General features: G+C 43.3%; 1 protein-coding gene across 1 annotated transcript; it reads right to left on the bottom strand.

Annotated features, from left to right (window-relative positions):
- Window positions 1-291: 291 nt before the first annotated feature.
- LOC308091968 (carbohydrate sulfotransferase 1) lies at window positions 292-3,842 on the bottom strand (the record flags this gene model as incomplete). Its single annotated transcript, XM_080437742.1, has 2 exons — window positions 3,680-3,842; window positions 292-1,418 (listed from the first exon to the last, which is right to left on the bottom strand). The coding sequence occupies exons 1-2, from the start codon at window positions 3,816-3,818 to the stop codon at window positions 292-294; spliced, it is 1,266 nt and encodes a 421-aa protein (XP_080293868.1). The 5' UTR covers window positions 3,819-3,842.
- Window positions 3,843-27,370: the final 23,528 nt, after the last annotated feature.

Raw genomic sequence — 27,370 nt, 5'->3', positions numbered from 1 at the left:
GACTGGCCAGAAGGCCATAGGTATTCATGGCAAATTCAGGCCACTAATGAACGGCGCACACACAGTACGATACGTCCATGGATGTACGCCACATGTGCAGGACAGAACTTCCATGGACGGACAGAGGATGTGCGCAACAGAACGTCGAATGGTGCATGCGCAGGACAAGACATCCATGGACGAACGGTGCATGCGCAGAACAAACTGGAAAGGCGCATGAACGAATAGCCACACTGCTGCACCGTGAGCTTCAACTTATTGGTGCTTGTTTTGATCAAATATATATTACACTCATAACCCAGGTTGAAATGTCCAGGGCTCAACTAAACTATGGGACATGTCTCTGAGCTCAGCTGCAGACTGAACCTGCTTGTAGCCAAGGAGGACCAGGGTATCATTACACAGATTCTGCAAAGTCCTCACTATGTCAAAGCCCAGGCGAAGCCTCCAGCTCTCTGCTGTCGCTCTAGAGTCTCTGCTGGTGGAGTATCTGTAGTTCCATTCTGATGGAGAGGATACACTGCTGTTGGTGTTCTGTGCGATCCAGGAGCGCACCCTGTCCTCCATCTCCAACCCCACAAACCTGTAGATCTCTGTGGCCTTGTCCTCGGGGTTGAAGGCCAGGTCCTCGTAGCGCACTAGCAGGTAGCGGCCTCGTAGCCACATGGGCCTTTTAAGACCTGTTGCCGCCGAGGCTGCCATGTCCTTGCAGGTACTGGTGATCTGGGACAGGTCCACGTACCGGGGCTGGCGTCCTGTGGCGTTCCAGATCTTCCAGGCACGGAACTGATCGGAGAACGCCACCATCCGCGAGGCGAGGATGGCCCTGGGATCCCGCACCAAGTGTATGATCCTGAGGTCCAGACGAGGGTCCTCGGTGAGGGTGCGCAGGTCTGCCACCTCTGGGACTCGCACCGTCTTTACAGCCATGTGTCCCCTGGACAGACACGACATAGAGGCCAGGGTGAGGTTCAGTGCCCCACACTTCTTAGGACACCAGATTTCATCAGGTTGCCCACTGAACGATTCCTCTTCACCTCCCAGACATACTGGAGGGGAGCAGAGGGCGTGACTGGAGCTGCGGCGGAAGAAGGCGCCCGTGACGTGGTCCTGAGGCTCGGGGCGGATGTAATTCTCCATGAAGCGGAGGTCGCAAGTGTAAAGGTTGAGAAGCAGGTCCCTGTAGGCGCCCAGCAGGGCTCGGCGGTCCAGGGCCCGACGCAGTCTGCTGCTGGAGTTAGTGAAGGCCTGCTGGACGTGGTAGAGGGGCTCAAACACATAGAAGACCCCCGGGTGCTGGTTCAGGAGCTGGCCTGTGAAGGAGGAACCACTGCGAGTGGTGGCGAACAGCAGAATGTGTCTCCTTGATGACTCGATGGGCAACCAACCATCATCACAGGGGCTTCTCCACTTGGAGTCTGAAAGCAGAGAGGAAAGAAGGGAATGCCCTATGTTTGTGTTTTTTTTTTATTATTATTTTATGGCATTTTGATGTTTTATTTAGACAGGACAGTGAGGGTGGAGAGAATGGATGTCATGCAACACAGCTTCCAAACCTGTGTTTGCAGGCGTTGCGGTTAAGTGGTCGATGCACAAGCTGTGGCACAAGGGCAGCCCCAAAAGCCTTTTATGCAACACTAGCTTCAAATCACACATCGTATAGTGACAAGTTTGTGAGCTTGTACTGTAGATCTGTACTACCAATCTTGGTAGAACATTGTCCATGAGAAGTAAAGGTCATTCATCTTTATCTGTCAGCCATTTCATTTCCTCAAATTATAACATCAAGAAATCTAGTACGTTGAAATTGTATGAATGTATTCATTACAGATTTTTCTGTGCTCTGCTAACCCCCACCCCTCCCCCCAACAAAAAACTAAACAAAACAAAAAAACACTCAGTTTACACACATTTGCACTCAAAGGACCACAATGGAAATAAGTTATCAAGCTTGTTGTGTTATCCTTTTGACAGATATTTACAAATATATGTTCAAGTATACTGTATGCATTTTTGTAAAAAAATTATATCACTCAATTAATCGATCAATCAATATACAACCAAAGGGTACATCAGAGCTCACTATGACTGACATTTTGAAGGGAACTTCCAAACTCTCTACACTGTTGTCTGTGACTATATACCTCCTTGTCCGTCTTGATCCTCAATTATCTTTCCCTGCTACGCCTCCCACAAACTAAGAAACGCCTTTTGTTTGCTGGCCTGACGGCAGCCAAGAAAAACGATTGCCACACTCTGGAAGCCACTGCAGTCACTTTCATGTAGACAATGGGTTTTGTTTTATTTTTATGCTGTTGTTTGCGTGGAACTCTATGGTATTGCTAAGGAGGCTAATGTTAAAGCTGCACTTTCATGTCCTACCCTAGATTTTAAACCGGGGCCCCTGCACAAGTGCTGACATTTTCACCACTGAGTTAATAGAGCAAACCTATTTACTCAGGGGAGAAATTGAATTTTGACCTTCAGGCAGTACCACCTGCCAACCAATACCCTACCACAGGATCTAAATGTCTCAATAGAAAAGCAGGGAGACCAAATACAACTATTGCAGTTGTATTTAAATATACAAAACCTAGTTTAGATCGCTGTAAAATAATTAACTACTGTGATTAAATTTACAGCTTGGATTGATGGATTGATGGATTGATGGATTGGTGGATTGATGGATTGATGGATTGATGGATTGATGGATTGATTGATTGAAGTACAGCAGTACATCGAGTTCAAAACGCCAAATGGATGAGACAAAAAAGTCAAAGGCTTGTTTCCATTGTGGTTAAACATTCAACACTCAAACAGTGCAACAAGCAACGATACAGAATATAATTATGTTCATGTTTCTTTTCACTGCTGAACATGAGCAATTAGGTACTATGGCCTTTTTATTTTTCCTATTCATGGCAGGGTACATTAAGGCACAGATAAACGGTAATTAAGGGACCTCCGTTTTGATCACACCTTCACACTGCGGGAGGGTCAAATACAGCATCTAGCCAATAACACCTAAATAATGTAGAAGGTAAACAAGCATGAGCAAGATGCTTGTCTGCTGTTGCTTTCTTGGAGTTATGAAGTGGTGGATCTCTAAATATAGCACAGACAGCCAACATGTTTTAATTACTGCTGATGATGGTTGATTGCAAGGGAATGTGTTACTCTTGCACACAGACCAGATGAGAGAGGATTAATGGAGATAAATTGGAGGGTAATTGTCAAATGAATCACAGATATTACATAGCTCTATCCTACCCTCTTCATAGTGTAATGGGAATTCCCTTGCTTAATGATTTATCATTTTGATCTTCTTATCTTTCTTATGTTCTTTGCTTCAGGCTCAATGTGGTGGCACGGTGCCATCCTCTTCCTCAGAACCCACGGCCCTGTTCGCCCATAGCTACTGAAATATTACTACTCACTCGTTGTTATGCTGAAATCCTATAGTGCAGATATGTTTATGTATGCCCTCTGCTGGTGATTTGCTAGTGAGTGTGCTGCCATAATGCAATCGATTTTGCATGATGTATGAATGTATAGCAATAGATGTCTGAATATAATATTATGCTGCGCTTTGAATTCTGTGAGAATTAAAGCCCCTTGCAGTGTGTTTTGAGCCTGGCGGCGTGCGTGGCTGGCTGATATTGCAGTTGAAGAGTCCCACCTCGGTGCTGTCTGGTCTGGCAGTGGAAGGATCCCTGGCAGGGGCCCGACAGCGAGTCCTTCAGGGTGCGGATGGCCGTGTACTGGACCCCCAGAGACGCACAAACCAGCAGCAGTACAGCCTTCCAGGAGCACTCCATCTTGCACCCCCTTCCTCTGGCCCTACATCTTCCACTCGGACACTGCCAAAGACAGAAAACACATTGACTTTGACATTAATGAACCTTCCTCACACTTTGTACAGAAAGGAAGCTTCAGTGTGTGTTGAAATTACAGAGAAGCACAGCGTTTAAAGCATACAATTTACAGTATTTCATGAAATAAATAAATAAACAAATAAATAAATGCCTAAATCAAAGAAGGTTGCTCTCCGGGGAGATGGTAGGGTGAGGAGAATGGATATTCATTGATTCAGCACATACAGCATGGTGGTGCGCAGCCAGCAATATATCGTTAGTGGTTTTAAACTATTAGAATTTGTGTAAACAGTTTGGGTTTGCATGGGGGGCACTCATCATGTGATGTCCGGAAAATCTCAGCAAATATACATTTTATGACGCTAATAAGGCCGACACCAAGAATGACACAAAGCTATAGACAACATGAAATTACAAAAACTTAGTGAATTACTTGGTCTAATTTCAGAATTCAATGATTATTGATCTCCTGATAAATTGTGTAAGAGCAACATTTAATGTCTCTTAATGTATCGTATGGTTGCCAGTAAACTACCACGGCAGGCTACCATTATCTGCAAAAGACTAAATCACCTGTGGTGTGTAAAGGCCTTAAGAGTGGCTATATATTTTAACCCATTAAAACCGGGAAGGCATCTGTGTCATCTTAGCTATATACAGCAACCAGGGTCCCTGGCACAAAACATCTGCAGTTGGAGGTTCGCGGCCAAATATATCAATTTGAGGGTCCTTCGCACGAAAAAGTTTGAGAACTACTGACTAAGGAAACATTATCCTAAATGTTAAAATGTTACGTGGACTGCTTTTATATAGCACAATTTCTAGCCTTTCCAATCTTTCAAATGTGCTTTACAATGTACTTTCCATTCACACACACCGCAACAATGGAACACCATTTCACATTATGCGTTTACAGTATGCGGTACACATTGTAGAATAGTCTATATAGCTTGAGTGTCAAGGACGGTGCTATAGGTAGGCAGACTCCAGCAGACAACTTGATTTTGCAGAGATGAATATTTATTCACAGTGCTCTCCAATTCTGTACCTGGAGAGCAAAGTGTGAATATACAGTACAAAATAAAACGATCTCATACTTCACATCAGCTGCATACATCTACACCCTGACATCCAAACACACTTACATTTGACATTAGCTGCACAGCACAGCTACACACTGACCTCCAAATTCTGTCTGTCTGACATCATACTGACCAGGATACTGACCATGATACTGACATGATACTGACCATGATACTAACATCATACTGACCATGACACTGAGCATGATACAGACATGATACGTCTTGGTCTGATCAGATGGATCAGATTGTTTCGATGATGGGAAAGGGCATTGCAATTTCAAGGAAATGCTCTGCTTATTTTCCATCTTCTGTCATGAGTGATGTTGTTCCGTCACTTGTTTGGAGTATTTCCCTGTTATTTGGTCAAGTGCTGCTGAGAAAGAAACTCTGAATAGCACAGAATAGAGTCTGTCTGTCTGTCTGTCTGTCTGTCTGTCTGTCTGTCTGTCTGTCTGTCTGTCTGTCTGTCTGTCTGTCTGTCTGTCTGTCTGTCTGTCTGTCTGTCTGTCTGTCTGTCTGTCTGTCTGTGTCTATCTATCTATCTATCTATCTATCTATCTATCTATCTATCTATCTATTCTGCCTTTCTTAACCTGTAAGGGACAAGTTGTGAGTAAAGGCGATATCTCACCCCCTTTGTCACACTGATGGCAAAGGCAACCATGCAAGGCACCAACCTGCTCATTAGGAGCAGTTAATGAGTGCCTTGCTCAAGGATACTTCCAACACACAGCTCGGAGGAGTCAGAGAATCAAAACGTCCGGCTCCCAAAAAGCCGCTCTACCCCCTAATCCACTGCCGCCCCACTCTCATAAAAGATACCAACATTCTCCCTTTTCCACTTCTAGATAATTAAGTGCATTTAATCAAATGAATTAAGATATAAGTTGCATTAAGTCTAACACAAGTTGATAGCCCGGTTTTGATGCGTAAAAACAATAGGATGGGACATTTTCTTAACCCCTATTACTACATCTTTGTACGATAAATAGCGAAAATAGCCGTTCTACAATCTCACGTGTCATGATATGTATATATTTGAATTTTGACACATTTTGAAACATGTTGAAAAGTTGCCCAAAATAGGGACACCAGGGTTAATGTGGTTAACATACACCAGGGTTCCCCAATAGGCGGCCCATAAGAGAGGCAACTGTCCATAACAAAAAATTGATTTTTTTTCTTTAATTTTTTTCTTCTTTTAATTTTTTTTTAAATAATATCTGTATTACTGTTCAAGCAGACTAACAAACACATCTGTAAGTAAATTGTTGATTCTTATTTAGATTTTCAGTATGTACAGCTGGCTGCTGTTAATCTGTACTTTTCAAGCAGACTTATTTTGTGCATTTTTTCCTTGTGTGACCCTCAACACAGGATTTAAGAATCCCAGGCCTAAAATAACACTGTCAAATTAGCTCGATTAGAGAAAAAAAACGAATACATTTTTTTTTGCGATTTCGATTTCGGATTTGTATCTATGTTTATGAAATATACTACACGCCCGCGCGCGCGAAACAATGCCCCTGGCCCTCGGCTTGGTACCCGAGACATAATTTGGCCTTTGGGGAAAAGTAATTGGGGAACCCTGACATACACGTTTAATTACAAAGTTAAAATATGATCAAACATAAACACTTTTTCAAAAGGAAATGTGTATTTAATTCAATTTGACCAGAAGCAGGGATAAAACATATCCCCACTGGTGAGGAAAAATAATGACCAGAGGCAGAGGGTGTGATATCAAAAGCAGAGGCATGGACCCCCCACCCCAGCAAATCGAACCCTGAATATAGCTGTCCTCATCTAGATGAGTGAAGGGGTCCTGCTGTGGACTGCTGACATCTTTGCCACTGGGCTACAAGTGATGTGATTTTCCAAATGGATTTAGAAAAAGGTGACTGCATCCATTAGACCATCTGTACCAGACTGATGGCACATAATCACACCTCAGCACTAACTACTACACTGCCATCACTCAGAGTGGCCCGATCCATCACCAGCATCAAAGTAATAGGTAAATATACAAATATAAATAATTGAGCTAAATATTGACTTCCCCTGTTGCCTCGCTACCATGTTTCTGTCATTCTCTCCTCTTTTGGCTCTTGTTCATTAATGATGTTTATGTTTTCCTGGCAGATTCATATCCTCAGGAATATATCACGCAGAGCAGAGATATGCCTTTGATCTTCCATTAATCACAAGCAGTGCAAAACAAACGAAAGATATTTACTCTGTGGGTGAAAGGAGTGAGATGCTGACATCACAAACAATTCTAAAATAAAAAGATGGGTGGGGTGGGGATGGATTATTATTTTTATTTTTTAAACTGACAGAGCTGCTCTGTAATATCATTTACTTGTCAGTAATGAACCTGAAAAGGCCATGATGATAGAGATGTGTTGCTTATTTTAGCACATCTATTTCTCACATTTGTGTGTTTTTATGCGTTTGTATTGGGAAATAAGAAGATGCATATAGGATGGATGGAGGATGACTGATTTAAGCAGTCACACCTGGCCTGAGTCAAACCATAATTGGACTGGGTGTGGCTACTCACCTGTTGTGCATGAGGAAGTTGATACACAACAGGATAAATCAGTCATCTCCACAAACTTAGGAGAATTGCTAAGGAGCAACAGGATTTTAGATTCAGTACCACAGCATGGCAAGCAGCATGTGAATCTCTGTATGGCTATTTGTAAAATAAAAATACGTTTGTAATTTTGAAACCTCTGCTGTCATCAGTCCTGAGACTGTCACAATGCAAACATTTATAGACAGAAATGGTTGCAGACAATGAGAAACTTCTTGCCATTGTTGACCAAAAAGTAAGTAAGTCCAGTAGTCCAACAACAATCCATAAATTAGCCACTAGCCAGTCTTCCCATGTACTGTAGTCTACAGCTGGCTGATTATAGTTCATCATACACACTCTCAGTGTCAATTTGACCCTGAGAGTGTACACATGTTACCAAATGGATCAGCATGGGTCCATTAACTCCATTTGGTTACATTTGTACACTCTCAGAGTTACGAATTGTTAAATACTCAGGATTTTACTGTGTATGAGACACCCCCAGCAACTGGTTTTCTTTTGCTTTCCTGTCATCTGAGACCATTTATTTCCGTCGCTGGCCCTCTGGAGACCCAGTCTCCTCTGAGTCTCTACGGATTAATGTAAATAGATGTGCAAGTGCCCCTTTCTCTTTCCGCAATCCTTCATATTCTGTCAACAGCCGTGAGTGGACTTTGTGACTTTGCATACAATAGCTAGTCTCACCTCTACAATGTACTTACAAACCTCAGGGAATCGGGTCATTACAATACACATTGCATGTGCATCTGCCAGGTCTGAAGAGCCACGAATCCGGAGAGCAAGTGCATTCGTTACCAAGACAAAACAGCTCGGTGGCAAACGTGTTGGAGATAATGACATTTGTGCACGGCGCTGGAAAAGAAATTGCTTCTGTGGCAAATGAAAACCAACAAAGGGGTTTAGGAAGCAAGTGATGAGGGTGGGACTGGGGGATTTGGGACACAGGTGATTGAGGGATGTGACAGTATGAAAGATTTTTCTATTAAACCACGTGGCTATTGTTTCAAGAATGCCCCCGAGCCCAGCTCAATGCTCACCGCCAACAGAGGAAGACACATCATTGGGGCAATATAATACCCATAAGGCATCACACATTGTGGAGTTAGATTTTCCAGTCACATCCACAATATATCTCTTCTCTTTCTGAGCCCCCCACCCCCACACCGATCTCTCTCTTTTGTGTGTGTGTGTGTGTGTGTGTGTGTGTGTGTGTGTGTGTGTGTGTGTGTCTGTCTGTGTGTGTCCTGTCAGCTGTAGTATATGGTCTTAACAGTGCACGCACACGTAAGTACGCACGCACATCACATGCGCCGCACACACACACACATACATACAGCTGAGAGAGCAGAGGAAGAGCACAGCGCTCAGAATCAGATGGAGCTCCAGATGACCCCGGGCAACAGACGGACTCCTGTGATATGAGAGAAGATAAATCTCGTCCTACATGCCTCCTCGAGCACACAGAGCGAAGAGTGGGCACTCTTCAACGCACGAAAAGGTCAACGCCTGTTCCAGTCTTGTCCGTGTTGCATAATACTTGCCTATCAGGGTGCTTCTGTTATGTGCGCAGACACATGGACCTGTCACTCATTGATACATCCTATACTCTGTGTGTCTTTGGGAAAAGATAGTATATAGGCTGATAACATCATTGGAAGGAATAATGCTTTGAGCTCCGTCGTACGACGGTGAAAATAGTTGATCTACAAGCTCAGTTGACGAGCTTGGATTCCCATTCCTAACTGGGTCCTAACTCATCAGTCATCACTAGTATGAGCAAAAATAGCAGATCTACAAGCTCATGACGCTGTCACAATTGTGAGCTTACTTACAGTAGATCGGCAATATTCAGTTAATAAAGTAGCCTACGTTAAGTGATTAAATTATAATGTTTGTGTCCAGAACAAAAAAAATCATACAGTGACAATATCATCCTGGAATTTATATTAAGACAAGGCTTTGCCATAAACCAAATAGTGAACGGAATTTTTACACAAGTGAAGTGAAGTGAAAATGTGAGTACTTTTTCCACCACTGCCCCCCCCCCCTCCTTATCACCTGGATGAATTCAACACTATTGAGTTGACTTAAACCTGATTTATACTCCGTAGTACTATGGTGTCACCTGCCAAAAATAACAGATCTGTTGTCTGCTGAATACCCACACTAATTAGCACACATAGAAAAGCACGTAGCTACACACAAGTCCAATGTGAAAGAATAGGCAACTAATTGCAGCGTTTAAAGGGAGTTATTATCCCGTCCATTTGTTTTAAATAGGCTATGGCATTGGTTCTTAAAGTGGGGTCCGGGGACCCCCAGGGGTCCTTGGGAGGGTACCAGGGGGTCCCCAGTAAAATTTGTTATAACATGGCGTCCCAATAATTATAACCACTTTATCCATATTGTATGCTATTCAAAAATAGCAGATCTACAAGCTCACAGTGTGTCACTGTGAGCTTGTAGATCTGCTATTTTTGAAACATTTTAAACATACATTTTCTTTTCTAAGGGTCTCTGCCTGGCACAAAAAAAGATGGGGGTCCGCGTGGTCAAATAGAATACATATCAATTTGGGGGTCCTTGTAACGAAATAGTTTGAGAACGACTGGGCTATATGGGTCCGTTCACCCGACACACTCGGTTGACGGTTTAATAATCCCGTGTTCATAACGTTCAATTGATCCGAGTTTATTTTTCGCTCAACTGCTTAGAACGAGTCCGTTTTGTTCACATTTCACTCCCGGTAAAACAAACCAACCGGTGCGCGGACAGAAGAACACTGGTGCGGCTTTTCGGCGCGCGTAAAAAGGCACGGAAGAAAAGAGAAAGAAACCCCACGCTTTACCTTCTTACCTTCACCAGTGGAACACATCTTTACCGGCGGTTCGAGTGCATTTCCATTCCATGCGTTCCTCTAACCAGGACCTTGCCGAGGCAGAGAGGAGCCTGTGTGTCGGTGGTGTCCAGGACCAGTAGTAGTAGGATGGATGGATGGATGGAGGATGGGATGAGAGGATCATCAGACGCGCAGCGCGGCTCTGTTGTGGAGATGCGCGGATGCGAGGAGGATGGAGAGCAGCTGAGATGCTGAGAGATTCACTGTATATGAAACATCAGTATGTCAGTGGTTCTCTGACGTTTTCATTTCAAGGACCCCCCAAATATTTTGTGCCAGGGATTTGTGTTGTTAAAATCTTTTCTTAAAAAAAAAAGAAAAAAGACCGATCTATTAGCCTACTCACAACTAATTGCATTGTGAGATGTAGACAATCTATTTCCAAATATCCGATGTAGGCCTATATCGAGGGTTAAAGTAGTTAACCACTTAAACCCCAAATATGGGTAACTGAGTCCCTCAGGGCTCAATACTAGTGTCTTTTCTGTTTTCTGCTATTGTGGGGAAAGCTTTAGCTGAAAACAGCCGATCGAAAAGCTCACAATGCGACGCAAGGCGTCTCGTTGTGAGCTTGTCAATCTGCTATTTTCATGAAAGCTTTCCCCACTATACCAATGCTGAGGTAGGTGGTTAAACCGATTTAGATGCTAATTATGCCTGGGACCCCACTTTGAAAACCACTGATGTTAAGGCTTACATAATACATTTATGTTTATGTTATGTTGTGTTTATTTTATTTAACATGGCCATCACAATCACATTGGACGAACCAGATCACCAGATGCATTGCTTAAACTAAAGTGTTATAGCAGAACGCTATAACACCTGTGCACAGGAGGCTTTTCTAAATAGAAACACTAATCTAAAACCCAGTTCATAATGAATTGTAAGCAACTGCTCACTGTGTTCAGATCAATTGCAATAACCTATGTGCTAATAATTTGAATATAACAACCACAACTTCATCTTCTTAATTTCTCACAAATGAAACTTGCTTCATGCTTACTGGAGGATGGACCCTGACCATTTGAGTGACCCCATGGCCTTTCCTCTTAGGAGGCTCTAGCACCACCCTCAGGCCCAAATCTCAACTTGTCCCCCGATTTTAGCCCCTCTAGTTTTAAGACTCTTACACACCCAATGTGCAACAAATGCACAGGGTAGCTTGCAGGGGCCGTGCCTAGCACGTAGCACCTGTTATATACCATGAATTGCAGACAGGTAGGGAAGGGGCTCTACCAATTAAGTAATTTCTGGTGTAAGCGGACATGGAAGAGAGTCTTCTTTATTGTCTCCGCCAGGCCGAAAGGCATGGCCGAGGCTATGTTTTGCACCCTGACTGTCCGTCAGTCCGTCTGTCCTTCCGTCCGTCCGTCTGTGTGTGTGTGTGTGTGTGTGTGTGTGTGTGTGTGTGTGTGTGTGTGTGTGTGTGTGTGTGTGACCAGCTAATCTCCGGCACTGTTGGGCCGTTTGCAGCAAAACTCCTTGGATGTCAGAGCAAATCGACCTGTTATAGCAGATTTTAGCAAAACAACTTTTTTGACAGTACTTTTGTCCAAACATCACACAAATCGGTACACAGTCTCTATAGTCATTAAACGAAACTGGTCTTTCAGATGTTTCATATTCCATCCTGATTGGCTAAGATTGACTTCCAAGTTTGCAGGAGTGCTCCGTTTTGAACAAAATGCCTCAAATCACGAACACAGTGTGCAATTTAGGTGAAATTTTGCACGCACATTCCCACTTGGCAGAGGAAGAAATGCCATTAGCCTCATGGTGGCGCTAAAACAGGCCGATTCGTTTTCTACCTATAATTGCACCAATCTGTGTAATCTTTGTATGCGCACTCCTTAGAGGCCAAGGAAAAACACTGCATTTTTCACATCTGCCTTTTATAGCGCCACCAGGAGAAAAAATTGTATTACTCCTTCAGATTTAATCAAAATTTCACACAAATCGGTGCACATGATCTCTATTGTCATGTGATCAAAACAGATCTGTTTGATTTTTCATATTCCATGCTGATTGGCGAATACCGAACATTGCTGGCCCACAATAACCTACCTGACCTTGCAGAGACCTGTGCTCCGAGGAGCACTTTTTCTAGTATTGGAAATGCTTCTCTTCATCCAACTGCTGCATTGGTAAAACCAGAGAATAATATTCTCCATTATGTGCTCTTGACCTTTTGAAATGGATGCACACTGCATCTTTTAAAATCTATTCCTTTTCTGCAGTGATGGAGAATGTATAAAAGTGTGCATTCTTCCATTGGATTCTTAATACCCCGCCGGAGCAACTTTCACTTCGCTGTCCCCGTGTGGATTAGCTGTTCATAACCACAGATGGCCCTCAAGGCAGACATTTCTGCATGTTCGCTATTTAAACAAAGAGCTTGCGTATGCCATAACCTTACGTTAACATATACTGTACATGCATTGCACAGAGTACATAACAAACTTGTCTGTCACTCTAATTTAGCAATGGTACGAATGTGCTGCATTGTCGGATGCAATAGCAAGTGTTCAGACGTTGGAGTTAGTTAAAATGCACGTATTTCCAACTTGGAAGCAAAAATACGGAGATCAGATGTCGGAGATATCAAATAAACGTTGTATGGCTTGGGTGTCAGCTGACGTCAGATAACATAACCTTCAACAACATTCCAAAACACATGTAGGCTCTCTACCTGTGCTCAAACGAGCATGACAGCACAGAATCAAAATATAAACATCTGTTGTGTTGATCAGACGGAGTCTCGCAGAGCAGAGCCGGCTAGTGGCTAGGCTAGCAGTTACATGGGAGGTTTGCGGCTGTAGTTAAATTTGGCTTTACATTTGTTTTACTTTCTATCGAATATCGTAAATACATTGAGATTGAGCTAACAGTTAAGTTTTGTTTCTATGTGTCCAGTCTGAGAAAAGTTGTCTATAGTATGGCTCACGGGGGTTATAATAGGTAGCCTGGTATCCAGCCTGCTTCGCTACGTTCGGCTGACTTTTTTTTCTCTCTTCGCTTATCAGTCTGGAAAGCCTCCTATCTCCAAGGGAGGCGGGACATGCCAAAAGCTTCGAAACCTAACGTGGCTTCTGATTGGTCTGTGGTGCGGGGCGGGACCAAAAAAACAGTGTGATCGTTGTGATTCGTCATTCGTTTGAACAACATCCAATCAGCAACGACGTTGCCCAACGTAACATACGACGTTGCCCAACGTAACATATGTAGTTCCAGTGTAGTTCTGCAAAACCTTCCAATGGGAGGCTTTCCAGACTGATAAGCGAAGAGAGAAAAAAAAGTCAGCCGAACGTAGCGAAGCAGGCTGGATACCAGGCTATATAATAGGGACTCTTGTCTATCTGTCAGACGGACCCGCAATATGAATGCATTTTTATATGTTTTATTTTGATGGTAACTGTTGTATAATCGCAATATTTCACTCGAGGGTGGTGTGCTTTATCATATTATTGACACAGTGCTTACTTATTTATAACTCGTCACAGTGAGTGAGGACAGGAGTGGTAGAAAAAGTACTCAAATGTTTTACTCAAGTAAAAGTATCAATACTGCAATGTAGAAATACTCTGTTACAAAAAAAAAGTTAAAGTACAAAAGTATTGGTATCAAAATGTACTTAAAGTACCAAAAGTAGAAAGTACTCATTATGCAGAATGTCTAATTCCACAAGTTTTCCAATGTATAAAAATCTTTTGAAAATAGCAGATCTACAAGCTCACAATGTGTTGCATCGCGACGCATTGTGAGCTTGTAGATCGGCTGTTTTCAAATGGCTGAAATATATATATGGCTGAAGTGGTTAATGTATATGTTTAGTAATAATAATCAAAATCTACAAAGTAACTAGTAACTAAAGTTTTCAATTAATTGTAGTGGAGTAGAAGTACAAGTATTGAAAATTGGAAATACTCCAGTAAAGTAAAAATACCTCAAAATTGTACTTAAGTACAGTACTTGAGTAAATGTATTTAGTTACTTTATACCCCTGCTCCTCAGCAGGGCCATGAAACTGCCTGGGCCGTAGATCTGTTTGTGCTACAGGTCTGCAGACTGCCCCTTCTTGGACAGCCAGCATATACAGAGGCACACACTTGTCTGTTGTGCTATTTATGTCACTTAGTTGGTGGAGGCGCAGTGGCGCACCCAGATGGAGGCCTCCAAAAATGCAAAATCACACACAGCCACTTCATATATTATTCATGTCTGTTTAACTTAGATATAAATTCCTCAAGCTTTTAGTAAGAGGAAGTTTTTGCATTCTAACCCATGCACATGTGGCAACAGTTAGCCACTTAAACTCTTATTAACACGTACGCTATTTTTGCTAAATGTTCGGCTATGTTCACCTAATGTTCGCCTATTACTGTTTAGCATGCCCAGAATAGGGTGGTTAAATGTATCGAACAAAACTGTTGTGGGTCAAATATCCATATAGGTTTCTCCTTCATAAAAGGCTTACTGATTGGTCAAGTAGATAGATTATGCATACTGCCAGGTTCCGTTCGGATCATTGCCAGCCAGACATCCTAATTTTACCTCATCTGCTCTTGGCAGTCTGAGGGGCTGTAGATTGGTTGTTGACGACTCTGCACCTCCCTCCTAAGGACATCAGTTTGGTCATGGGAGAAATTACAGTTCTGGGCCTTTTCTTTCATGACACTGTGAAAACTAATATAGCCAATCTACAAGCTTACAACGCGGTGTGTTGCAAAGCCCTCCGCCATGCCATTAAGACTTTGCACCGGTTTGCCTGCTTCCCCCTAATAAGGCCCTTGTTTATGAAATGGAGCCCAACATTTTTAAAGCCGCAATCCACAACTCGTGCACGTCTGAATCACAGCAATGGCGGAGCTCTTCCATAGTTGGTATACAGCTATCCGGCAGGCAAGTTAACATACTAACAGTGCCTAAATTGAACTAAAGTTAATCAATGAAACCACACCAAACCCATTCCTAAACATAACCTTTAAGGCGTGCACTAGGAAAACGAGGTCGCCTTTATTCATGAGTGCTGTAGGCTTCTATGAAAATAAATTGCATTCAGCTGAGTGAAAATGGCATCAAAGGACCGGGTGATGGTCTATAAGGATGGGTGTCCACCAAAGCATTTTTTTTGGCAGCTGAAAACATAAGGCGCTCTTGTCCGAACATCCAGAGTTGAAAATGTTTCAACTCTTGGCGACCAGATAAAAACAGCAGACGTGAACGCGCAGCACGGAATAGACGCTCATCGCCTCATCACGCTGCTGGCATTTCAAGCATAGCGTAAATATGTGGCGCTCCAATTGAAAACAGTTGAAAACAAAATAGGCTACGCACACAGAAAAAAATGCCTTTGTGGACACAGCCCCTAATAGTAGATGATTACAAAATTGCGATACGACCGTAGGTACTGTGTGTAAAGGTGCTACCCGGCGACAACGCTGTCAACATTTCTCAGTTGCAGAATATAGAGAGAAACCACAGCAGATGGATAATATAATTATTCACTAAAATACATAGACCTAAATACCTAGATTGGTGCTTTAAAGGTTTAATGACATTCACTTTTACACCACATTCAAAGTCTTTGTCCTGGTCCTTCAAAAGTGTACAAAAAGTTTTAAGTGAAAATTCCATTCCAGTGATCAATGGCAGGTGTTTTTCTCTCACATTTCTAAAGCCTTTTCAACTGCAATGAAAAAAGAAATCTTTGCCTGCGGGTGTCGCTGGTGAGGGATTTTGCCTGTCAATCATCGCCTCTGCTCCGCCCCCCCCAAAGGAAAGGATAGGGGAGGGGAGGGGCGAGGAGGAGAGTGGGCGGGATTAATCGACAGTGACCTCACTGTCGAAGGGCCAAGCTCAGATTACTTTTCAGCCTAATTATTCAGAAAACCCCAGACCACAGAAAATCCACTGAATGTTCTAAGTTCAGGTTTTTTGGGTGTAATTGAGGTCATAAAACCCCAAATAAAACATTGAAAATAAAAAAAGTGAAAATGAATGTCATGATACCTTTAAGGGCATAGGGATGAATCTTGCATACTTTTATTTCTGTAAACTGAATTACCGTAGTAGACTAGCCTCTGGTCACCCTAAATCATACAAGCTGGCTTTTCGAGGCTAATCTATGGCCAAATGTGCCGGATGCAGCTTTTAGCTTTACCTCCACACATTATGCTGTTGATCTGTTTTGACTACTACATCTTACTATGAAACCAATTAGTGTCTTATAACCCCGTAAATGGCGGGACATTCGTTGTACGGTGGCTTCGTTGTGATGACAAGCTCACAACGTGTCAGGAGCTTGTAGATCTACTATTTTCCAAAAATATGAAACTTAAAAATCTTTTGAAAATGTTTGCCATGCCCAAAATATCGACACCAGGTTGAAAGTGTTTAATTCATGGTATCCGATACTATGATCAAATTTTATATAATTTCATAATGATGTTCTTATGACACATACTAATTGTCCAGCATGAGAATCCACCTGGACATTTTGTTCACAAACACAAATGGGTGAAAATAATATTACCCCGACCTCCTTGGTCGGGGTAATATTAGCTTAGTATCTAGTGTATGTAATGGACTAGTGTATATAATGCATTAAGTCCTACTTACATTATTTCAGGCCTTAGTTCCACGTGGATGCAGTCTGGTAATAATAGTGTATCTAAACTGCCAGGCTCTAGAGAACTGTACCCACTACTTACCTCTGTAATGGAGCGGCAACAGAGAATTTCTCTCCATGTCAGAAGACACACATATGCACACACACACACACACACACACACACGCACGCACACACACGCACACACACACACACACGCACGCACGCACGCACGCACGCACGCACGCACGCACGCACGCACGCACGCACGCACGCACACGCACACACACACACACACGCACACGCGTACAAACACGCCACACATACACACACAAGTTTGAATTACTATGCGTGTGAGGACATCAACATTTTAGGATGGTGAGTTTATGAATGCAATTTTATTTTATTTTATTTGAAAATGTTAACCCTAACCCTGAAGCCGAAAATAATGTGAAGACCAGGAAAATGATCCTCACAATGTCTAGCCCTCAAAATCTTTTATACTTGTGGGGACATTGGGCGCTCACAGGTATATTAATACAGGTACCCACACACACAGGCAGTCTCCTTGTGACACAATGACCTCTATTTTTCTTCATTCTGGTGTGGATGAGAGCTATCATCGTCCAGTGTTGCTCACTGGAAGATGGGCTCACCCTGCTGTCTCCTATATGTAGGGGGAAGGGTCCCATCTCATTGCCCCCAGGGGTTACTTTGGGGTCAGACTTAACCGGTGACAGCTCCATTACTCCGGAGGATAGAGTCGATTCCCTTAACAGTGTTTCAGATTTATCTGCCGGTGTGACAAAGTCACATTGGTCGTAGTGAGACTCCTCTGGGTTCCACAGTTCCAAGAGTAGCAGAACAGGACAGTTGTCTATTGCATTTTGATATTTCCTCCACATCTCAGCTTTCGTCTGAATTCCACCGCTGGGCACACTTGATTAACTGCCAAAGCACACGTGAACCCTTATGCCCTACATCTGAGGAGAATTTGTTGTTCCAATAGAGCTCTCAAACTTTCCTGCCCTTTCATGACCCTTATTTCAACCTTTGCGGCAGCACAAGTAAACATACCAAAACAAAGGCAGGCTGGAGAGGAACTGGAACGCCGGCATCTACCAACATAGATCTGGGGCAATGTATTATAGTCTTGATACGGAGCTGCAGAAGATTCACTGCCAAAGGTGTCCTGTACCAGCAGTGAGCACACACAAAGGAGGACGAGCTGCCAAGAATACTCAGTGAGTGATGTACGAGTGTCCTGCCCTCTATTCTTCTCTTTGGTACCCACTATCCCTGCCTACCCACAGCACTGACCCTCACCTCCACACAGCCTGACACCCCCACAACACTAGTCTCGCGTTGCTAGACGATCTAAGATCTCTGCCTACCGACCATCTAAAATGAATTTGCGTGGAGCATATGAGAGAAGTAGGCTTGCCCTTGAATTCATAGAAGAAATAGCAATCTCTCCAAGTAGAGTTAAACATGCGATTTTCCTCGACAAGCTTTCTTTTCATGGACAGCATTTTGAATCACAGCAGCAGCGTCTCTTTTTCTCAGTCCTCAGTTTACAGGTGAATGGTGAAACTTGGGTACCTGAGCCCTGTGTTCATGCTATGGTGAAACTAAGTATGAGCTCATTTCGAGCGTCGAGGCCACGGCCATGACTGGCTAATGGCTATTGTTCTCTCTCGTCATAGACTTAAGCAGGTAGGCTATAGTTAGAGGCGAGAGAGAGAGCGGCCTGCAACGAGCAGCGTGGGGCGGCCTGCAACGAGCAGTGTGTGTTAGAGGTTGTATAGTTTTATTTTTCTGAGAATTATGTTGGGGCCGCAGTGGACCTCTTTCAGGGCGCCCTGAAGGTCTGTGTACAGTTAATCTCCGGCACCGTTGGACCGATCAGCGTGAAACTGTACACGCAGGCCAGAGCAGAATCTCTGCCCTAGATTTGTCACATCTGCCTGTTGTAGCGCCACCAGGAGGCCAATTTTTGAAAAACACATTTTTTTACATTATTCCTACAGATATTGTCTGAACATCACTCAAGTCGGTGCACATTATCTCTATAGTTATGTGATCAAGATGGATCTGACCGATTTTTCATATTCCATCTTGACTGGCTAAGATTGGCATCTAAAGTGTTTGCAGGAGTGGTCCCTTTTGAACAAAATGCCTCAAATCGTGAACGCAGCGTCCGATTGCCGTGAAACCTCACATTGGCCTGTTTTAGCGCCACCAGTAGGCATATATTTGCACAAATATTATTTTGCTATTACTCCTTCATATTTTGTCCAAACATTACGCAAATCGGTACACAAACTATCTCTATAGTCATGTCATCAAGACGGACCTGATTTTTCACATTTCATCCTGATTGGCTTACATTAGCTTCTACTACCTGGCCTGGCGGAGACCTGTGATTTTTCTAGTTTATTATATTTTTTATTCTCCAATTGTTTCCACCCAACGATGAAGGTTGTTTGACTCACACCAGTTTCTAGATGACCAAAGCGTTCGTTTACTGGCTTCAACTCTATCACACTGACCCTCACCTCCACGCATCCTGACACCCCCACAACTCTGACCCTCACCTCCATACAGCCTGCCTGACACCTCCACAATGTTTTAGTGAGGCTTGAATTTGCCAATTAAAAAAAGTTGTTTTGTTTCTGTGTGAAGTGTATCCTATTATATATACAGTAATTATACGCACAGTTGATCACACCACCACCACACTATGCACCCACATGCGTATACATGTATAGCACTCACAGTCAGTGGTGGAAAAAGTATTCACATTTTTTACTTAAGTAAAAGTATCAATACTGCAATGTAGAAATACTCTGTCTGTTACAAGTACAAGTCCAAAATTCTAAATTTACTTGAGTAAAAGTACTAAAGTATTGGTATCAAAATGTACTTAAAGTACCAAAAGTAGAAAGTACTCATTATGCAGAATGCCCAATTTCACAAGTTTTCAATTGTATAAATGTATCAAAATCTTTTGAAAATAGCAGATCTACAAGCTCACAATGCGACGCATTGTAGCTTGTAGCTCTTGTAGCTTCGGCTATTTTCAAATGGCCGAAATGTATATAGGGCTGAAGTGGTTACTGTATGTTTTGTAATAATAATCAAAATCTACAAAGTAACTAGTAACTAAAGTTTTCAGATAATTGTAGTGGAGTAAAAGTACAATATTTGGCTATGAGATCAGATGTAGTGTACCTCAAAAGTGTACAGTACTTGAGTATATGTCCTACTTTACACCACTGCTCACAGTCATACAACACACTATGAATTGCATGCCTCCTTTCATTCTTCTCTCCCAGAACAATCAGGATCTAATCCACCCTATATCTGATCTTTGACACAACAGCAATCTTTCATCATACTGTGCATAGAAGTGCTGCGCTGAAATCTCTCAATTTTTTCTGAAAAGCCCAACCTTGCCTCATTAGCACGTAGGCTGCATTTCTCTATATGTGGGCTTGCTTGGCAACTTCACCCTCACCCTGTCTTTGCGATGCGATCCATCAGGCACATTATCTGTCAATCCGACTGTGCAAAAGGAAAGAGTATCTCAAATGGCTTATCTAAAGTAGGAATTGTATCTGCAAGGTGAAGTTGGTTTCTCTGTACGCTCCATCTCATTCAGCTGAGTGAAAAGCAGTCCTGTGCTTGGAACCTGTGCTTGCAATGATGCAATAAGCAGGTGAAAGGAAATCTCATTTTATCCGGATAGTATGCCAACAGAGACAGCCAAATTTAATTCAGCAAACAACAAGCACAGGGCACACAGGCAAACCTCCTCTGTATTTCACTCATGACCTATGAGAATTCCTCCAAACTTATTGGTGCTCGGACAGAAATGACGCAATGTCAATAACACCATCAGGATTATTACAAAGGCAAGGCAAGGCCAAATGTTTATTTGTATAGCACATTTCATACACAAAGACAATTCAAGGTGCTTTACAGGCATAAGAAGACATTTAAAGACATAAAAGACATTTTCAAAGCATAACAATACAGAAATACAAAATAATAATAAAATAGGCATAACAAAATAATATCATGGTTATTCATCAGGAGGAGGATGTAAGGTAATTTGATACGACACATTTTCAACTTTGGTGGTTTAAATCTCCATCCTGCTGTGATTATGGTTCCTATTAATAATTGTAAGTGTATGCTTGTATAGCCTATGTGCTGTATTTCATGCATAGATATCATGTTTTTCTATTGGCCTAAATCCCCATTGACCATACTCTAGGAAGGCTTATACTTGTCACCAGCCCTCTGCCCGTCAACATGGCAGTTTAAGCCAAATCTCTCTAGACCATTCACAGGAGGGCATGGCTGAATGGAACAATACTGACCCCAATCAGTCTACAGTCTCTAACACAGTTTTTGAATCTGCCTGATTGCCTGTTATCTGGATGAGAGAGCCTCCAACCCAGCTCGTCTCATTTGTCTTCCTGTTGGCCATTTAGGGGGAGCAGGATCATCTGGAATGAATATATCTAACCCCCCGCAATGATCCCATCACCAGCTGTTATCCATGAACACTCCAAATAATAATGGAGGACAGCGACTTTAAAGCCAGTCAGCCGTCATCTGATACCCACCGAACAGCGGTCTGCAGCACACCGCCTGATCACATAGTCTTCATTATAGTGCCAGACCCATATATCTGCCATTATTTGACATTTTCGACAACATCAGTATCAACAGTTACGCAGACAACGTGCCCCAGTTTGAACCACTTTCAATCTGGCCTCCCTATTTTGGACATGAAAATGTTCAGAAGTAACAGATCTACAAGTGCAAAACTTGACAGAAACTTTTCAAATTGATTTCAAGATTGATCAAATTTTTTGTACAAAATGTTGGTCAAAATATCTGTTACCGGTAGTCTAGGACTCTCCAAAATCATCGTACCCAAAAATCTGGCATCAGTCTAGGCTCTTGTCTTCATCTATTAATACGAGGCTGGACTGGTTGCAGCTGAGGTTTAGTGGCACAGAAAGGAAGGTGACATCAGAGAGATGCGCAGGGAGAAGGCAGGGAAAGAGATGAAAGAAGAACGAGAGGCAGAGTAAAAGAGAGAGAGAGAGAGAGAGAGAGCGTGTGTGTGTGTGTGTGTGTGTGTGTGTGTGTGTGTGTGTGTGCGCGTGTGTGTGTGTGTGTGTGTGTGTGTGTGTGTGTGTGTGTGTGTGTGTGTGTGTGCGTGTGCGTGCAGTGGTGGAAGAAGTACTAGTTTTTTTTACTCAAGTAAAAGTAGCAATACCATAATATAAGTACAAGTACAAGTACATAATATAAGTAATAGTCCAAAAGTATTGACGTCAAAATATACTTACAGTACCAAAGCAAGGAGAAGGCAGGGGGAAAAGATGAAAGAAGAATACAAGGCAGGGAGGGAGAGTGAGAGAGAGAGAGAGTGTGTGTGTGTGTGTGTGTGTGTGTGTGTGTGTGTGTGTGTGTGTGTGTGTGTGTGTGTGCGTGTGCGTGTGCGTGTGCGTGTGCGTGTGCGTGTGTGTGTGTGTGTGTGCGTGTGTGTGTGTGTGTGTGTGTGTGTGTGCGTGTGTGTGTGTGCGTGCGTGTGCATGCGTGAGGGGGAAAGACTCAGGGAGGGAGAGTGAGAGAGAGAGAGAGTGTGTGTGTGTGTGTGTGTGGGGGGGGAGACTCAGGGAGGGAGAGTGAGAGAGAGTGTGTGTGTGTGTGGTGTGTGCGTGTGAGGGGAAAAGACTCAGGGAGGAGAGAATGAGATTTGACAGGGGAGGATGAGAGCGTGAGTTTACACAGACATACGCCATCTGTGCATCCAAGGTGTGGCTGGTATTTGCTCGTGTGCACCGTGCATGTCTCTGTGTGATTGTTTTTGAATGAAAGGTCTCTTGAATATAGATGGTCTTATTTGTACTCCCCTGTCTGCGGAGATCCTTTTCCCCGATTTTCTGCTTTAATTTAACTGCATCCTCACATGAATGAACACGTCTGTCGTTTTGTTGTTGGACCCTACTGTGTTCAAAAACCCTGCTTCAGAGCAAAGGGCATGAATTATCTGCTGTGTGTATGCGGCCACGGAGTGAGATGACAACTTTCCGCCCACCTTTTTTTATTTTTTTTCCATTTCGCACGGAAAAGATCACTCTAGTCCCTGGCACCTCATGAAGACATTTATTGGAAGTTTCATGTGTGTGTGTCTGTGATGCCCCGTTCGTTGAGTGACAGTTAGACAGAAGATTCCCCTCGCCCAACCGGTCCCTAACCAATCTTTGTTCACTTCCAGGAAGGTTCTTCAACAAGCATTCCACAATGACACATTGTGCGTTCACGCGCACACGCACACGCACACGCACACGCACACGCACACGCACACGCACACGCACACGCACACACACACAAACGCACGCACACACACACACACACACACACACACACACACACACACACACACACACACACACACACACACACACACACACACACACACACACACACACACTAACACCCACACACATAGCAGAATAGGCAAACTAAAAGTTTGGCATAGTTTGCTCGTGAAACATAAAAACAAATGACGGCATGGGGTTCTGAAGAAAATTATTACTTATCATGACATGTCATCACCAACCCCTGATTCATACTTATAGTTACATGCCGGTGTGGCGCACCGAAAATAGCAGATCTACAAGCTCAAACATGTTGCACTGTGATACGTCGCAAGCTTGTTGGTCGGCTATTTTCGGAGCACAGCACGGCGTGGAACCTAGTATAAATCAGGCATAACTGTTTCATCACTGAGGGAGTTAATGTTCTACAGTCTGACAGAAAACCATTCTCCTGGAATCTCAGCTTCTTCCTGCCGCAGCCTATTTCTTTAGCTCATGGACTTGATAGAATCAAAAGGTACTGAAAGGCCGATAAGGCTTTCAGAGGGAAGTGAGTTTATTGAGAGTCCTGATAGGTAGTGGTCTCGGCTCTATTGCCCCCTGGGAAACAACAGACATAAATCCCTGCGTGGGCTGCGGGGCTAACCAGACACCTCCACATCTGGCAGGTCACTATTTGGGATGGACGACAGCCTCAAGTGCTTCTACTCGTCCCTGTTTGACTTATTTTTGTCTCTCGCCAGCAGCGTCTCAGCAGAGGAGCTCCATCAGTGGGGTTCTCTGGTGCATAATTGGGGCCATTAGCAAAGAGCATCACACACCTCTCCAGGCAGTAACTCCAGACAGGAGCGGCAGTGAGACAACCTCCTCCTCTCTCTCTCTCTCTCTCTCTCTCTCTCTCTCTCTCTCTCTCTCTCTCTCTCTCTCTCTCTCTCTCATCTCTCTCTCTCACTCTCTCTCTCTCTCTCTCTCTCTCTCTCTCTCTCTCTCTCTCTCTCTCTCTCTCTCTCTCTCTCTCTCTCTCTCTCTCCTCTCTCTCTCTCTCTCTCTCTCTCTCTCTCTCTCTCTCTCTCTCTCTCTCTCTCTCTCTCTCTCTCTCTCTCCTCTCTATCCCTCCAACTGTTTCCCACTCACACGGCTCACAGCATTACATTTTGCCGGAGTAATGGGCCAAATTACAGCAGATCGGACCACAGCATGCAGGCCCAGCTATACCGCCAGGGATCACAGAGCAGACATGCTGATTCCTACAGTACATGCTCCCCTGATCATAGAGGGAGCCGCCTTGGCAGAGGGAGGCCATTACAATCTGTTGATACTTTGTAGATTAGTAGAAATCGTGTCTTCTTCCTCGTGCTTTGGCTGTGTTCTCTTTGTTTTAATACTAAGCGCCAGCTCTCCAAATAAGGACTCGTGAGTCATTGACAATAAATGTAGCAGGGGCCGGCACTCTGTTGAGAGTGCAACGATCGATACTTTGTTGATTGTAATGGCAATAGGGATAGGGACCCCTGTGTGTGTGCGTGCGTGTGTTCACATGTGTCAGAGTTGTTGGCTAATATGTAAATTAGAATGCTGGTCATGTGCCAGATGTGCTCCTGAGGATGTTGTGTGGGTCCACGTGAACAAAAGGGGCTTTGAGTAAACACTTGAGCTGGCATAATTCCCCACATGATTTCATTGATTAGTGTTGAATATTCAGTTATGCTGCTGATTGAGCTTCTAATCACTGCCAGTGTCTTTGTGCCTGTTATAGTCCTGTAATAGCTCAGATTGGACGTGTTAATCCATTTATACTCACTCTGCCTAACAAAGGAAAGGAAGGCTGTTACTGGATGTCCTACATCTCTGAGGTATATGCTACTTTATGTATCTGCCCTGTGCTACACTGTTCTGTTAGGCCTCTCTGGCCCATTCTGTGTGACTGAGCCCATTCTTAATTAGGCATGAGAACACAGAGCAGCTGCTACTCTCCCACATCTGTGCACCCATCAATCTATATTCATGATACCAGCTTTGCGCTCAGTGGTGTTATGTATGTAAAGTAGCCTGTAATCTCTGTCTGTCTGTCGGTCGGTCTGTCGGTCGGTCGGTTGGTCGGTCGGACTGTCCAGGAGTGCAGGAGTGTCTGTCTGTCTGTCTGTCTGTCTACCCACGTTCCTGATGTGACATGTGTTTTCAGGCTTGTAGTATGAACAGTGATTTCTCCTGACAATGTACTAAAACTAACGGGTGGATAGAGATGGTTTTCAATGAAAAAGTCTTAGTGTATGATTATGTAGCCTAAATCTTTCTTTCTCTTTCTGCCTCTCTCCCTCTTCCCATCTTGCTCTTATTCTCTCTAATCTATCTCCTGTGATTTCCCTCATAAATAAAAAGAAAGACAGGCGAACAAAACCAAAAGACATCTTAGCTGCAACAACAGAAACTCTGTATCAACCATGTAACTGTCCTAAAGAGTCAAATTGTTTTTAGATTGAATTCTCAAAGAGTATGTTATATAAGCACTCTGCATTTCACAGGAGCGGCAGTGGCTCAGGAGGTAGAGTGGCCGTCTTGAAATCAGAAGGTTCTCGGTTTAATCCCAGACTCGCTGCGTGTCAAACTGTCCTTGAGTGAGACACTGAACCAGTAAGTGCTCCTGATGATCAGGTTGATATGCCTTGCATGGTTTTCCTCCACAGTCGGTGTGCGAATGTGTGTGTGATTGGGTGAATGTAATGCACACATTGTAAAGCACTTTGGATAAAGGTGCTATATAAATTCACCATTTACCATTTAAATGCACCAGTACTGTTCCAGGCAGGCCACTGTATCAAGCTGTGAATTCTATCTCAAATCTATATATGAAAATGTTACTCCGGAGCTATATTTATGTCCTCTTGGGATGGCTTTGCCCCCCTTGAGTTTATTATCATGTGATCTGTCTTTATGCGTACGTGACCATCGTACACATTAATGAAGTTATCTTATATTACATAGGCTACTTATCTTATAATGACATATATAATGCGTGTACTCATTTCTAAAGGAATGGAATGATGGAAGTTATGTGAATTGTCAACCATTAATCGAGCCTTACTCTCTCAGAATACCTATTTTCAAGGTCATACAATTTTTCTTTCTCAATTTTGCTCCTCAATTCAGTCACAGCCAATTCCCCCATGTGTACTGCAGTCCCTGTCGCTGCCAACCCCCACTGTTGGTCTGGGGAGGGTGCAGACAACCACATGTCTCCTCTGATACACACACAGAGTCACCAGCCTCTTCTTTTCTCCTGACATTGAGCAGTTTCACAGAGAGAACATAACGTGTGTGGAGGTTCACAACCCCCACGCACAATCCCCTGCTGGCTGCCAACCCATGAACACTGCCAAGTTGTGTTCGTTGGAGTGAAGACTAAGGCCACGTCCACACTAATACATTTTCATTTTGAAATGGCGTTTTAAAATGAAGACAATCTCTGTCCATACCAGAATGTAACGCTGTTTCAGAAATAATCTCTGTTCATACTAACATGCATTAAAATGCATCATTTGACGTTTGACAACGTCCCTGAAATAGTATGTCGGACAACGCTTATGCATTCAAGGAGTGTTTCACCTTTTTGTTGAGATAGTCTGGGGTTTTAGCTAGGATTTGCTTTACTTCAATGTGTGCAGTAAATTGCTCACGAGCATTGTGGCGTATACCGTGTGTTTGGTAGAAGTTGACGACAAGATCCTTCACCTCAGGCTCTGTACGCAGTGTTTTGATGTAGTCTGGATCCAGGAAGATGGTGATGGCCTTACAGACTTGTCAGATGATGACTAAAACACCTTGTTTGGATAGTCCAAATGCATTTGCTGTTTTCCTGAGTCTTCACTCATCACTCAGGTAATACAACGTGCAC

Source organism: Gymnoscopelus braueri (genome assembly GCF_963280865.1).
Source record: "Gymnoscopelus braueri genome assembly, chromosome: 9".
Lineage (NCBI taxonomy): Eukaryota > Metazoa > Chordata > Actinopteri > Myctophiformes > Myctophidae > Gymnoscopelus > Gymnoscopelus braueri.
This window is presented reverse-complemented; position numbering and strand designations above follow the sequence as displayed.